The sequence below is a fragment of the Lacerta agilis genome, chromosome 15 (assembly GCF_009819535.1).
Source record: "Lacerta agilis isolate rLacAgi1 chromosome 15, rLacAgi1.pri, whole genome shotgun sequence".
Classification (NCBI taxonomy): Eukaryota; Metazoa; Chordata; class Lepidosauria; order Squamata; family Lacertidae; genus Lacerta; species Lacerta agilis.
In genome coordinates, this window is record NC_046326.1 from 35,975,782 (window position 1) to 35,991,979 (window position 16,198).

At 43.7% G+C, this 16,198-nt stretch overlaps 2 protein-coding genes across 4 annotated transcripts in view; one reads left to right on the forward strand and one right to left on the reverse strand.

Annotated features, from left to right (window-relative positions):
- Positions 1-16,198, forward strand: part of NF1 (neurofibromin 1) — a 153,917-nt gene that overhangs the window by 99,612 nt on the left and 38,107 nt on the right. For all 3 annotated transcript variants that reach the window (XM_033171419.1, XM_033171421.1, XM_033171420.1), the window contains 3 exons: positions 12,611-13,043; positions 13,724-14,064; positions 15,305-15,507. In XM_033171419.1, coding sequence (XP_033027310.1) covers positions 12,611-13,043; positions 13,724-14,064; positions 15,305-15,507 — 977 coding nt within the window. The remainder of the gene's footprint in view (positions 1-12,610; positions 13,044-13,723; positions 14,065-15,304; positions 15,508-16,198) is intronic.
- Positions 4,291-9,303, reverse strand: LOC117059683. The gene is made up of 2 exons (XM_033171427.1): positions 8,954-9,303; positions 4,291-6,145 (listed from the first exon to the last, which is right to left on the reverse strand). Exon 2 carries the CDS (start codon positions 6,122-6,124, stop codon positions 5,303-5,305), a length of 822 nt encoding a protein of 273 aa, XP_033027318.1. The 5' UTR covers positions 6,125-6,145; positions 8,954-9,303; the 3' UTR covers positions 4,291-5,302.

Sequence of the window (16,198 nt, forward strand, 5' to 3'; positions counted from 1 at the left end):
CAGTTAGGAATGCAAATTTCTCCAGCCCATAATGCTTCATTGCACCTGTGCATTCTTGCACTTTGGACTGCGGATATAAGCATGTTCTTGTGGTTCTTGACATGGAAGGTGGCATTTCATATTTGGCAAGCCTCTGTAGTCCCGTTGTCCACACTGACACCTATTACTATATGTGTTTGTGTGTATACATGCACATGCATGTGCACGGGGGCCGGGGATCGTTCCAGAAGCACCCATAAAGCTGCCTATTGTAGATAAGGTCACTGATCGTAAAACTCTCTAAGTAGATCTGGTCATGCTTTGGTTAAGTATATATCAGTTAGTAATTTCCAGTGATCAGTTGATTGACACAGTGAATTTTCTTGTTTAAAGTGCTGGGTCAATGAGTCTCTTCTCTTCGTAGACGGTCTTATTTTTTTTTAGGCAGGCTGGACTTGGTTTAATTTACTTTAATGTAATTATTTATATTCTGCCCGTGTGGCTGGGTTGTCCCAGCCAATCTTGCTACAAGCGTCTTAGCTCAGCTTGGGTCCTACCTGCCTTCTTAACTTCCTCCTTTTCTCCTCACCTGGGTTTCAGGATGTGCATTGAGTTGTGGATGGTGTTGTGTTCTCCCTCCCCACAATATTAACCCCAGCTTTGCCCCCCAGCTTCCCTCAGCTTTTACTTCTCAGCAGCCCCTGGATAGAAGCTGGCATTAATGGTCAACATGTTTGCTCACTTTCTACCCTTCCCACGTAAAAAGTTGACTTATACTGAATCTGGCCATTGATCCATTTAACCGAGTATTATCTGGTAGTGGTTCTCAATGGTTCTGGGTAGGGGTCTTTCCCAGCCTTACTTGGAGATGCTGGAATTCAGTCTGGGGTCTTCTGCGTGCAAATGGTGTACTTTACTGCTGAGCTGCAGCCAATTCCCTTAGCTTGTGTTGGGTTTGGGGTAGGTGGGCTTGATAAATTTATATTTCCTGCACATCAACTGTATGATGTTGGCTAGAGCTTCAAGCCTATGTCCACAAACAACTTTGGAAGTTTGATACCACTATATAGATATTTCCCAAACCAAAATCATACGTATCTTGGGTGGGGAGAGGAAGAGATCACATCATCTGCTCATTGGGGAATAAGCTGAGTCACTTGGCAGTGTGATCATTTTAAAATCCCATTGAGTACTTTTATTTCCTGGGGGTGGATGGGTGGAGGGAGAGACATGCCTAACATGGAACCACCTGCCATAAGCCTTGACTAAAAATGACTTGGCTCAACTGCATGGCAGTGTAGAAAGTCTCGTGCTGTGCCAAGTACATTCAGGAGATGGATTAATCACTAGGCTAAGTATGCAGCAGCAGAAAGTCCCAGACAGATTACGAGGTTTTTCTATGGTGTCATTATGCATATGTCTTCCCCTGCCCAACATAGGAGCTAACCCCCCCCCCCACATCCTTGAGTTAAATTCCTCTTTTTTGAAAATTTCAGTAATATGGAGATTGGGGCAGGACTTTGCATTTAACCTCCCCCCCCCCAGCATAACTTTTGATCTTAAGGGCCTTCTCTTGCCTCAATCAGTGTTCATCATGTGTGATGAAGGGGGGTGTCTTTGCATTGGGAGCTGAGGGGGTTAAAAGGACACAGCCTCCAAATCTGCTTGTGTGGGAGTGAGTCACCGAACAGAGCCAGTTATTGCTGAACCTCCCATGCTTTCTTCTTTCAGAATATAGCTTTCAGCCAGGGAATAGCAGCTGCACACTTCTTATTAAAGGGAACAAGTGACCAAGCTGCAGGAAAACCTTCAAAGTTGAGAGCGCGGTCAGCTGGAAGGACTACTTCATAGACTGCACAACATTTAAGGGGTGGGACAGGAAGAAGCAGGTGGGAGTGAGGCAATGTGTGTTTGGGTGGGTCTCCTCTAGTGCACAAACGGTGGCAGGGCAGAATGCATGCTGCTGCTTGTGTGACCTGTGGACCCCCTGCCTCCAAATAGTGTTCTAAAGAAAGTTCCCCTCTGCCTTTTGACTCAGATTTATCCTTGATTTTATCTCGGTGTGTTGACTGCTCTGCTGATTTCTGTTCTGAATCGACCAGTTGGTTTTATTGCTTGCTGGTGGTTTCTTTTTCTTTTTCTTTTAAGCTGTTCTGGGAGTGCCTTTTTGGACTGAAAAGTTTCTCTGAAATACTAGCAGCTGGGATCGTTCAGTGAAACTGAATGTTGGAAGATTTTGGGGGCAGACCCCCCCAAAAAGTACTTCTTCACACATTGCAGGGTGAAACGGTAGAATTTGCTACCACAGGATATGGTGATGGCAAAGGTTTCTCAGGTTCCTTTCTGGCCTTGTACGTTGTTCAAGCAGGATGTCTTGAAAATATGGGTCTTCTATGGTGTGTATTGCCTATATGTATGGTAGTGTGGTTCATAGAGTATTGGGCCTGATTCATACAGTATCCCTAAGGGAAACAAGACAGCATTTGTGTAGGAACAATACATACTCTTGACTCCACTCCAAATGGATTCTCCACTGAGAAATTACTAAATTGGAATAAAAAGAAGTGCTGGAGAAGTAGAGATTTCTATCCTGCTGTGGTAATGTATGAACTGACGCAAAGGCACCTGAAGAACAGGAAAATATTGTGTTGCTCAGTAAAGGGATTAAGTGTCCATTGATGTGCCATGTCGACTATACTGTATACCAGGGATGAGAACTTGTGACCATTCAGATGTGCAGGGTGGTGTGCTAGACACTAAAGAACACACACACACCCCACAAAATAACCCCCAACTCAAATAGCTGATGGCAGGAGGAATTTTACAGCCTCTACAGAGCCACAGGGTAGCTACCCCTGGTTTCATCCTGCCTTTCCTCCAAGGAACTCACGGTACATAAATTGTTCCCTTCAATCAATATATATTAACCTATCTGCAAAATGGAAAGAGTGGTCAACCTCACACAGCATGGAAAAGTCTATGAAGTTATTTTGCAAATGAAGGATAAGGGAGGAGGGTTTTTTGTGCCTAACGTAAAACAACTTCAAGCTGCTAGATGAAACATTAAGGCATCATCATCTTCTATCCAAAACTGGGTGTGTTGTTAGATACTTAATTTTGTGCCAAGAAAGCTGAGCTCTACAACCTAAACAAATTATGCCATGTTACATAATTTTGCTAGTCATTGAGAGGTTCAAGGTACTGAATTCCTGATCCTCTCTGCTGGAAACACTGGCCACTCCTTTCCTATTCTGCTGCTTGCTTTCAGCAGGTGTTGTTGCCACATAAGGGGATTCAGCATAAGAAGAACCCTGCTGGATCAGGCCAGCGGCCCATCTAGCTTAGCTTCCTGTTCTGACAGCAGTCAACCAGATGCCTCTGGAAAATCCTCCAGCAGAATCTGAGCACCAGAGTGCTCGCCCTTCCTGCAGTTTCCAGCAACTGGTATTCAGAATCCTAACTGCCTCCATCAACACCTCCTCATACCCCAAGATTTACCAGCTGGAGCCCGCTGTAAAACAAGAACTGCAAAATTGTGGTTTGGAGAGATCAGCTAATGGCACTCCATTAGCCATACACTTCGATCATCATATACAATTAAGATTCCAAAACCCTGGTCAATCTACTGCAGATCACCCAGTGATTCACTATGTATCCCATCTTAACCTTCTGCCAGTATCAGCTTTTAAGGAAAAGATTTCCCTTAAAAATAAAGAAAAGATAAACGAAAGCAGGAAATGTATTACCCAGTCTCAACATTCCTTATCCAGTCTCATTGATGCCCTCTAATTTGAGCCAGAACAAAGTTTGGAAGGATCTGTTCTAAGGCTCATCAGTCTTGGGGACGATGGCTTTTGAAATTGAGTTCATATACTCGGCTCCCCCAAGTTCCAGATTCACAAATAATAATTACTGGTGACTTTGGGATTATGTGCAGTGAATTTATTGCTCAGCTGTTATACTTTGTTCATGTCAGGAGATTGAGGTTTCATCTTCAGGCTCATACATAAAGAAATCCAGGAAGAAGAAGAAGAAGAAGAAGAAGAAGAAGAAGAAGAAGAAGAAGAAGAAGAAGAAGAAGAAGGAGAAGAAGAAGAGTTTGGATTTGATACCCCGCTTTATCACTACCCGAAGGAAAGGCAAAAACCTCTACTCTGAACAAACTGAACATTCTGCAAGAACGTTAGTTGCATTTAGCAATCTAGTATGTATTGACATAGGCTGTTCCACAGTCTCCTGCAAACATTTTATTGCTGAAAACTTAACTGTGGCCCTGTTTTAAAAGGAAACAACACCCCGCTCCCCACTTCTGTAAAAGGAAACCCCAAGAAGCCTGCTTTATTTCATTACTTACAAGGAACAGTATTACAGAAGCTGAGAACAGACCTTGATTGTAATCAGTTCATTTAAATCAACCTAACAGAGGGGAATTCCTGGTACACCGGCTCCCGCATTAAGGGATGGGGACAGGAAGTATGGCGTAGATATTCCACCCCAAGCAAGAAACTTGGCATTTTGCTAGCCATGATCAGGTTCCTCCCAAGCACTTGACTGAACAAAGGAGGGGTGATTGATCTGGGATTTTTTTCCTTGTCTCTCTCTTGTTGGTACACAGGTATTAAATAAAGATCAACAGAGAGAATTGGGAGGGAGGTGGAGCTCATGTAGTTGCACAGAATCTTTTGGGGTGTTTGCCAGAAATAGACCCAATGGTTCTGCAGTGTTAATAAAGCAGCATAGAGGCTTGGGAGATGAGGAGTTTACACAAGCCTCTTGCAGTCTTAAGACATGAACAGCTGGTGGAGGCATTCTGCTGTATTAGTCCAGTCAGGATGCACCCGGGTAGCTTGGGGCAGGGAGACAAAGCAGGCAGGGAAGAGCTTGCAGCACCTCTGTGGCATTGCTTTCCTGTGCTGAGACCCAGTGTTCTAATGTAAGGAAAATGAGCAGGGATACGATGCATACATTTGTGGAAGGCTTTCCTCGCAAAGACTGACTCCACCTCTCAGCCATCCTTGTTGTTATGTGTGGGTGGCAAAGGGACATTTCCCCTTCCAGCCTCGCATTTGCTCTGTTTTTCACCTGCCTCCTTGCACGTGAAGCATTTGAACTTTCTTACAAGTCGCCCACATTTCAGGAGCTGTGGACAGCTTGATTTTTGAAGCAACGTGGACAATTACCTCTGGTAATAGCTCGCTATGGAATTCCAACCTGGAAAGTTCATTACTTCCCGGAAACCCACTGCATCTGCATTGGTGGTGCATAGCCTTCAAGTTCTCCCCCCCCCCCCAACCTTTTTTGGGTGTCTGCATGATGCTTGAATCTAAATGATGGTTGTGGTGCTGCTGGGTGGCTTTGCTGACACCTCCTTGAGCTTCTGCCTGTCTGCCAGTTCACTTGCTAGTTTCTTGCTAGCTTCTTCGCCAGTTTTCCCTTGTCCCGCTTTTGTTCTCTCCGACCCCGTTCTTTGTGTCATCAGCTCTGCTGCTGCTGCCTCATTGGTCATCCTCTGCAACGTTTCTAATCCAGCTGGCCACAAGCTATTTGTGGTGAGGAAATCGCCGTTGCTCCTGAGGGGGCGCTTGCTTGGCTGCCTTCTCTTCATATAGGAGAGTTTGTTTGCCACTGCAACAGTGGCCACCAGCAGACATACACAAATGAAGATAAGCACCCCAATGATGATGAGGCAAATCAGTATTAGCCTTTTGCTGTTCTCTTCGCAGAGTTCAGCTTTCATTTGATCCTGACTAGGAGTTGCGAGTTCTTGATCTGTACCATTACCGGTGTAGGGAGATGGGGGCACTTCTGGTGCAAGCGTTGAGGGCATTTGCGGGGCGGTTGATGTCTTCGATGAGGACTGAGAGGTGGGTGTTTGCCCTAAGGATGTCCAACTAAAGGTAGTTGGTTGCGTTGTGGATGTCGATTCGAAGGTGCTTATCTGTGTTGTATAAGTAGACGTCTCCCCCAAAGGCAATGTTGTAAGAGCCCCACTGGTGTGTGTTGGGGTTTGAGTTGTAGGGACGGTGGGAGTTTCTGTTGTCGTCAAAAGAGTTGTGGTAGTGTCTGCTTTTACTTGTATGTGAAATAGCAAGATGGCCCGCCAAAGGAAACCCAGATCCATGTGAGAGTTGCCCATCAGTTTCATGTTTATGGGGACGTTTGCTTCCTGCAAGAATAATAAAGTGACAAGGTTGAGTTTATTTTGCACCCACAGGAACACTTGTTTTAGTTGTCAGAGAGGCTTCTCCTTAAATATTATCATGTTTGAATTCTGTTGTGGCATGGTTTGCTTGTTCGTTTCTAATTACCACATCTGTAGGTTTTAAAGCAGATAAACACCACACTATAAAAGCATAATAAAAATCAACAAGCTCCGTATAGTTTGTTGTTATGGATTAAAGCTTAATCTGACTTTGGCTCTAAGGTTTAACGGCTTTCATCTTGTAAACTAAACATAGATTGAAGGTTGATCGCTCATAATTCATGTTCTGTCTTCTCAAGCCTCATAGATATTAAGAAAAATATAGTTTCTCTTTTGGTTATTTATAGCATCTTCTGTTCTGTTAAAATTGGAATGGATAAATGTCAGGGCTGTTTTCCCATCTGTGCTGAAACTTAAACTGCTTCTGCGAAAGATTCTTCCGCAAGCCATCAGTGCCTTGCAGAAAGGTAATACAGGAAGTTTTAGTTATACAACCAAAATGTATAATTTGTTCATGAAGAAACCCTTCAGAAGGTAGACTCTTTGAGGAGTTCTTTAGTGCCTTTGCTATATCTGTGGTGACCTTCAGATATACCAGTGCTTTCCAGCAAAACAAAAGGACAACACCCTAATGTTCCTGTGATCATGAACAAAGAGCCTCAGGCAATCTGTACATATAAAGAAGAGCACAGAAGCAACTCTTCAGCAGTTAATTTTTAGAGCTACATTACTCATCTAATATCACATGTTCCTTTGGCAGTCAGTGAAGGGGCATCCTATTGTTTTGATGCCTGCATGGTGCTTCCTTTGTCTGAAATGTTTTGGGGAGAGGGGGCTGTGTGCATCCTGTAGATCTGTAGGTGCCCAATTCAAAAGTTGGACATCCACCGTGGAATTGGCTATCCCATGAGTCTATAAAGCCATTTCACATGTAAAAAAGGACACATGGTATAACAATAGATTGCAGATCTAACCCACATTGGGAGAGTTTTCCCTCCATGCACCTTGTGCTAACTTTGCATGGTGCAGGAAGAGAATTTTAGTGAGAGATCCTATTGAAAACTACAGCCCTCCTCCACTTGAAGTGGTACCATCCTGCCAGGATTGTGTCCTCTGTCCTGCTTAATATTTAAATCTGCTTATGGGTTGCCAATTAAAAGAAGTATTTCTAGGCCTCCCAATCTGATTGGTGACTATCCGTTTTGACCATCATGTGCACTGTTAACTGCTGATTGCTTGAAAAGAACACCAGAGACTATGAATCTTCCAGTATGTTCTGTGGGTGGGCATTCACTGCCCTGCATAGCCCAGCTGTCCTATGGTTTACATCTGTCTCTCCCCTGCCCCATATACTTCTCCCTTTCTTTTTTCATAACTGAACTTAAGAAGCTGCCTTTTGATTCATCTAGCCCAGCCATGTCCAAAGTCCATGTCAGGGGTCTAATCCAGCCCGCCCCCGTGGCAGTATATGTCCTGGTGTAAAATCATATAAAAAGCTTAGCAACTTCAATCCTAAAAAAAGCTCAACACTTTGGTCGGCCCTCACACATGTTCACTTCATCAAATCTGGCCCTCTTAGGAAAAAAGTTTGCGCACCCCTGATCTAGCCCAAGCATTGTTTACCTTGCCTGGCAGTGGCCTTCCAAGGGTTCAGGTGGAGGTTTTTCCTAGCCCTGCTTCCCAAATTCCTTCTACTGGACATGCCAGGAACTAACCCTGGGACCTTGTGCACACAGAGTCTGTGGTGTCCTGCTAAACTACAGCACCTCCTATGTATCAGCATCCAACGATGAAGCTGTCTTCTACCAACTCCAGTCTGTGTCTCGTCCTCTGTTGTCTACTCTGCTTGACTAGCTCTTCAGGTCTTTCTGCACTTTTTGGCTGTGTGTTGAACAAGACACAAGCTAGGAACCAATGGCCCATCTAGTCTAATATCCTGTTCCCACAGTGGCTGACCAGATGACAGGGGAAAACCTGCAAGCAGGACCCAAGCCCAAGAACACTCTCCCCTCCTGCAGTTTCCAGAAACTGGTATTTAGAGGCATTACTGCCTCAATATTTGTTATTCCCTCCCACAAAGGGAGGGCAGGGACTCCAGATTAAAACTTTGCAATGTATGTACACCCGTCCCTTTTCTTCCTTGTACAAAACTTGGGTTTTTGTTTTTCACACCCAGAGTACACATGACGCTGGTGGTACTTGAGGCTTCCTTCCCTGCCCCCAACCTTTCAGATATTCTTGTTGTTTTTAGATTGTCCTGCATGGATGGTGCCAGTCATACCAAACTGAAAGCATCCTCGGATGCCCACCATTGCCACACTGCGCCAACTACAATGCTGCCTTATGTGCCTCCACTGCCGGCACAAAGCACTCACTGTTAATTGTAGTAGCTGATGGTCGATGTTAAGGATTTCACTTAAACAGACAAGAGCAAAGGAACTGACCGTTAAGGGTTCTTTCTCCACCTAAGCTCACTCCGGCAAAGTGGCTGTTTTGTTAGAAAACAGTGTGTTGGGCTTTCCCTAAGCACCTTGACAGGTTTCTAATTGTCTTTTTCTCCTACAAGAATGCCTTCCCTCCCCTGTTACATAAATAACATTTACGGTTCAGTTAGCACCAGGCCCTTGCTTTCTTCAGTAAGTTTCCTGCTTTGCTGCCTAAGGCTCATCGGAACAAGTTAGTTTTACTTCTTGGTACTGGAAACCAATCTGGAACCTGCTGCAAGGAAAGATAGAAACAGAACCCAAGTATAAAAGGTAGACACACACTTACCTGGAGGAGAGGTCAGCAAAGGGTTTGACTTTGAAGGTCTGTGATTCGCTAGCTAACTGCGCCTCAATATTTTGTCTGCCTTACAGTGGCAAACTCTAGATTCTGGAGCCTAGAAGGTGGGGGTGTTTTATGCATTGAAAGTGAATGTGCCTCTGAAACGTGGTGTTTAGTTCTCCATTTAGAGAACTAAACCACAGAGATGACACATTTCCTTTCTGGTGTAAGTACCCCGTGACGTGTTAAGAGGAGGGAGGGAGAACCACCATCTTGCCTAAATTAGACCTCCAGATTGCCGGATAAAGCATTTGCTTTAAGGCAAGCCTGTTTCTCCAAGCAGCTGAGTGCACTGCCATGGTCATCTTTTCCCCTTTTCTTTTTATGTAAATCGATTTGGTGGGGAAGTTGATTTATTGCAGGCTCCTGTGTGTCGAGTCAACTCTTGAGTATGGAGGCAAAGATTCGCTGTACGGTTTATTGAGATCTGTCTGACACTCAAACTGCCATGTAAATTATCGGTGTGTGTTTCTTTCCAGGGCTGCTTTCACATTTATTTTAATTGTGTAATTACTTTTTTTAGCTGGCTATTGCTGATGGGAGGTTTGGCCAAGCAACACCTGGAGGGCCAGTTTCCTCATTATATTTTGTAAAACTACATACTTTGGACTAAGCGCTTCATTCTAGCCAATTTGTACATAGGACAGTTTTTTTTTTTTTTTTTTTTAAAAAAAGAACTATTTATTCAGAAGATATAAATACCTCTTAACAAAAATCTGCAGCTGATTTACAAAAAAAAGAATCATCGTACAATAAGATATGCACAAAGTTCAGAATACAATTAATACATTTCGAATGCGTCATTTAAAACAGCCACTAAACAAGGTAGCACTCTCAAGCATCTCCAATAGACCTTTTCTTTTTCTTTTTCTTTTTCTTTTCCCCCCTCCCCCTCCCCTCCCACCCTCCCCTCTGGACAGACCTTCGTTCTTCAGATCTTTATCCATGTACACAGTCTGTTCATTCGAGCTTGTATATTTGGGTTGGCTTCACCCCTTTCTATCCAATTCCTATAAAATGCCCATTTATTTGTAATTCTTTGGCATTTATTTTCCCAACTATCCTCTGCCGCTATCTGTGCAAATATTTCAGATTGTACGTATTCAAAAACATAATCATTCCATTTTCCCATTTCCCATTTAGCCTTTTCTTTCCATCCCAGTGCAATAACTGCCATTCCGGCTAGAATCATAATCTTATACAGCTCTTGCATATTACTTTTTACTTTGTTATTTCCCAGTATTCCCGAAAATAGTAAATCCCTATTCACTTCTATATTTATTTGAAATAATCCAGAAATTACCTTTGTAATCTTTTGCCAATATTCCTTAACCAGACTGCATTCCCACCACATGTGGGAATAAAATCCTTTTTCCTGACCGCAATGCCAACATTTGGGACTAAACCCTTTCACTATATACGCCATTTGTGCCGGAGTTCTATACCATTTTAATAAAAATTTTCTACTTAATTCTTTAAACTTTTCTATTTTAATATTATTTATATTCTTCATTAATTCTTGGACTACACTTTGATGAATAACACCCTCGTGCTCCCATTTACTCTGTATTATTCTTATCATTCTTTCTTTATCCCTCACCATGAATCCATACAACATCCCCGCTATCCCCTTCTCTGTTGTTTGTCTTCTGTTCAACACCAAATCCACTTTCATCTCCGTCCTCCTCATCTCCTCCGCTCTTTCTGTTTTTATCAAATCATAAAGTCCTTCCACTTTCAACCAATATTGTTTTCCTATTTTTTCCAAAAAAACATTTTTTTTAATTAAACTCCCTTCAGGACAGTTGAACAAATAATGGTGGTGATCTTCCACTACTCCAGGATTAGTGTACCTGTTACGCCTCCCTAAGGAATTAGATTCGTTGAGTAATATCTGCAGCATATACATCTATCGTGCTCGGCATTTTAAGACATTCTCTGCTGGAACGACTTTTCCTCCTGAAACAACAGCAAAGCTTTTAATTAAGTGTACGACTGCTTTACATGGGCTTGTTTGGTGTCCTGAAAGCATCTAAATGCCTCTACTCCTGTCCCTTCATCTCCTGCTATTCATTTGAGCGCTCTTAGACACATCCAATTAAGCAGCAGGATGCCACGTTTCAGCTCTTGGCAAATGAAACGTCTGAATTATAATCCCATCAAATGGCGGGCTTGTAATGGAAATGCCAGTACTTGCTTAATTAGGGCAGCACTGCTCTAATAAATGACCTCGTTTTCGTGTTTCAGCACGGGCGTAATTTGAAAGTTTAGGGAAAGCAAATAAATCGGGGTTTGCTGAAGAAGCCTTGCTGAGATATGGTTGCTGGTTTGTTTTTATAGAGGAAAAGTTTAAGAGTGCCTTTAAGTGGGAAGGCCAATTTCAAAGTAATTGATGTGCTATTACTTACTCCCTTTTGCGGCTTTTCCAGTTGAGAGGTTTGGAAATTTATCTATCACTGTGCTTTTAGAAGGGAATGTTTTTGGAGTTGGGGGCAGTTCCAGATGTTTGTGCACCATAGGTTTCTCATAGTGATGGTGTTCAAGGACCAAAAAGCAACTCACATTTCTAAGCAAGGGTGGAAGACCTGTGGTCCTCCAGATGTTGTTGGATTTCAACTCTCATCAGCCCCAGCCAGCATGGCCCAGTGGTCAGGGATGATGGGAATTGTAATGCAGCAAAATCCAGTGCCGGATGAGGAGCCTTTTTCAGACTGAGGGCCACAATGCCTTATGGGCAACCTTCTGGTTGGCGGTGATGATGGAGCAGAGGGGAAAGTGAGTGGAGCAATAGATGTGATCCTTACCATCATACAGTAGGCTACATTTCAGCCAATCAAGAGCCAGAGGTTTCTTCACCAAATCATAGTTCAAGGACACATATACAGAGCGTGAATGCAAACTTTGGTTTAATCAGACTGCAGTATCCTAAAATGAGCTGCACGCAATCGCAGCTCTGATGAAATACAACCATGTGAAATGCCTGTTTCCAAACACCAGTGATTCACGTTCATATATTAAAGCCTTCCCCAACCTGGTGCCCTCCAGGTGTTGTTGGGCCACAATGCCCATCAGCCCACAAACAACATGGCCAATGGTCAGGGATGATGGGAGTTGTTGTCTACAACACCTGGAGGGCTCAACTCCTGCTGCACAGGATGGCATCTTCACATCTCATATAGTCACATTTCTTCACCTTCCCGGCCCATGGTAGAAGACCCCCCCCCCCAAAAAAACCAGATATGTGGTGAAATAATTATGGCTTTCCTGGGCTGTCCACATCTCCCCAGATTTGCATTTAGTATAGCACAAGCTCTGTCTATAATAATTGCATTTATTGTGGCCTCTTCCTCAAGAGGAGATGAAAATTTCAGTGTTATTTCTTCCGTTCTTTAACATTCCTTCTTGTCTCTAACATGACAGAGCAAAGACTAAATTCTAATCACTGCTGTTTGTCCCTTGCCAACAAAGTCACCCAGTTTTCCATTAGGGGAAAGGGGTAATCTCTCTCTCACACTCTTTTTAAAAAAATGCTCTTGCTGAAGACTCAAGCCAAGCTGCACCCTAACATTTCCCCCCTCTCAGCTATTTATTTTTCCTTTCTAGGTTCAAGACCGGCCAGATAAACGGTGATCTGCTGATATACCACGTCTTGCTAACTTTGAAGCCATACTACGCTAAGCCATATGAGATTGTGGTGGACCTCACTCACGCCGGCCCCAGCAATCGGTTCAAAACGGACTTCCTCTCCAAGTGGTTTGTTGTTTTCCCAGGACTCGCTTACGAAAACGTCAGCGCTGTTTTCATCTATAACTGCAACTCGTGGGTGAGGGAGTACACGAAATACCACGAGAGGCTTCTGACGGGCCTCAAAGGCAGCAAGAGACTCATCTTCATAGACTCGCCTGGGAAGCTGGCAGAACACATAGAGCATGAACAGCAGAAGCTCCCGGCGGCCACTTTGGCCTTGGAAGAAGACCTGAAGGTTTTCCACAATGCGCTCAAGCTGGCCCACAAAGACACCAAAGTTTCTATTAAAGTGAGTCTCATGCAACACTGTGGTTCTTTGCCCTTAGGGAATTGTGCCATATATACATTTAGGGCAGTGTGGATCCTCCATTTAAAATGAGCAAGTGTAGAGCATTGCGTGGCCTTCCAGATGTTGTGGGAAAACCACTCCCATCATCCCTGACCACTGATGGGAGTTGGGGCTTATTAAGCTTAGCTGTACAGTTGTATGCAGTTGTAAACCAATTCTGCTTTATTGAAAGCTTTATTCCTACACTGCCACGCAAAAGACTGCTTGCCTTGCTGTGACCAAGATTTCCCGATCAGTAACAGATTTTATCTCTGTCTCTCACCATCTCTCCCAAAGTGAGTGAAGTCAAGCAGGAGAAATGTTAGCTTGCTAGTAGTCAACCATTTTCTGTTCCAAAGTAACCAGTTCATACAGCTTTCTCCTGCTAAATAGCTTGACTCCTTGAGAAGAACGCGAGTTCAGAGTGGTTAGGATTCTTGTACCTAATTAATACACATACTCCCATAGAGATCGGTTGCCATCCTTTTTGGAAATGGCACATAAAGAATAAATTGAGCTTACTGTTAACTAATGAAACCCCTTACTCTTTTTAAAGGAGGTAACATAACTGAGGTCTTTTTTTGGGGGGGGGGAGTGCGTTGACCATGTTTTCCTTGTACAAACTAAATACCTTCCCATAGGTTGGTTCTACAGCTGTCCAAGTAACTTCAGCTGAGCGCACAAGGGTCCTGGGACAGACGGTGTTTTTGAATGACATTTACTATGCCTCTGAAATAGAAGAAATCTGCCTTGTGGATGAAAACCAGTTCACCTTAACCATCGCCAACCAAGGCACGCCTCTCACTTTCATGCACCAGGAGTGTGATGCCATCGTCCAGTCCATCATTCACATACGGACGCGGTGGGAGCTATCGCAGCCCGACTCCATACCGCAGCATACAAAAATCCGCCCAAAGGATGTGCCTGGGACACTGCTGAATATCGCGTTGCTCAATCTAGGGAGCTCAGACCCAAGCTTACGGTATGGATCTCTTAATTTCGACTGAAACTTTGTAGGCGGGCACCGGTTTCTTTAAGGGTGTTACTGGCCTTTTCTCCTTACATCCTGCTTTGAACCACACTGGCTACAATTAATCAGGGTTCCATGGAAAAGAGCAAGCTTAGCTTGATGCAGCAGATTCCACATCTGGGGTCTGGAGCTTGTATCATCAAGGACAGAGCATTCCTGTCAAGCTGGTGAACATTCTCACCACCCTGTCACAAGTTGGCCCATTGTAGGCGGGAGATAGTGACAAAGCCCTCAGTGACAAAGCATACCACTTTTGTTTGTTTTAAACTGTTCTTAATATCACATTCTTAAATTTCTGTAACCTTGCCTGGAATCTTATGGCAAAGAGCAGATAAGAAATTGAAACTGTAATCCTGTTTTCTGCAGGGTTTTGGTGTGTGAGGGCACTCCCATTCCCAGTCCAAGCAGGATTGAACTCTCTGCACATCAACTGGTGCATGTTGGTTCATTCCTGCTGCCTGTAGGGATTGGCTGTGTGCACTACTTCTCTAAGGGGGGAACTGTGCATGCAAGTGAACCAGGCAGGATTGAACTTCCAACTATCGGGTGATGTCACTTGACAGCCGGCAAGTGGGAAATGGCCTTGTGGGCCAAGTTGGAACCCCCAGTAGGCCAATATTGGCTCAAGGACCCCCCGCCTGCCACCCCTGTTTTAGGGACGGGTTAGTTTTTATTGGATTTCTTATGAGTTAGGGTCAGCGAACTGCTTCCATAGTCTGGACTCTCTCCAGGGCTAAAGAAGAAGTACTTCCCCATATGGCATCATTTCCTGCTGGCCTTGTTTGGTGATCAGAGGAGGTCCGAACAGTCAAAGACTTTTCTGCCCTAGAATATCTAAGAAAGAAATTACGGGAAGTTTAGTTCTCCCTTTTTCTCATATGCCAATTTTTGTAATTAGTTGATTTGCCAACAGATTCACATATAACTGATCAACAAATATTTCTTTTAATTGAATACTCCCCCCCCAACACACACACAGTGAGAGAGAGAGAGAGAGAGATTTCCTTGGGATTTAAATTTGGGGTTTTTGCACTGATTAATCTTACATGGTAGCTGGAGCTGGTGCTACAGTCCAGAGAGCAACCCTGGTTTCAGTATTATGAAATTGTGTTTTTGAGTACAGTACAGCCTTTTCAGTCCCCATTGATGAAATATTCTTTTTTTTAACTGCATCCCTTATTCTTTGTTGCAGGTCTGCGGCCTATAATCTTCTCTGTGCCTTAACCTGTACCTTTAATTTAAAGATTGAAGGCCAGTTACTGGAAACTTCAGGTCTGTGTATCCCTGCCAACAACACCCTTTTTATTGTCTCTATTAGTAAGACTCTGGCAGCTAATGAGCCCCACCTCACCTTAGAGTTTTTGGAGGAATGCATTTCCGGATTTAGCAAATCTAGTAAGTAGAGACACTTGCCTTCTGCTCTTGTTCTGACAATGGAAAGGTGTTGGGTTTGGGTAGCTCTGTTACCAAAGTCATAAATGGAAGTCTTTCCTGGTTGGTGTTTTCCCGATCAAGTTCCTCCTTTGCACAACCCATAGCAAGTTCATTGGTGCCCATTTCCAAATGGAACAGACTTATCTCTGTCCTAATCGGTAGGCACAGCACTGTGTTCTGGTGCCAGGCAGTGTTATGATACAGACTGCAGACCGGGAGTGCCAAGCATGACGCCAAGCCGAGTTTATTTTACTTGAGTAATCAACCATGTCTTCCTGGTTTCTTGCTTACAGGGGAAATGCAACTCCCCACCCCACCCCACCTGAAGATTGAACCAATTTTGTAAAATAAACTTTGCTGTCCAATATTAAAGTATGTTTTTAAAAACTGCTCTGTCTTTACGCTGGCGGTCTGCTGCCTCTTCTGAAATTAAGCAGAGGGCTATGAATTGTATCTGGCAATTAGCCCTATTCAGAGTAGACCTATTGAAATGAATGGAGAGAGCTAACTTAATGTCATTCATTTCAATGGTCTACCCTGAATAGAATTCAATTGGATGCAACCCAATGTTACCAGGACACACATTGCAGAATTCAAGTGAGCCTCTCTTAACTTGCCAAAATAAGATGTTTACTTATCAAGGGCATAGATT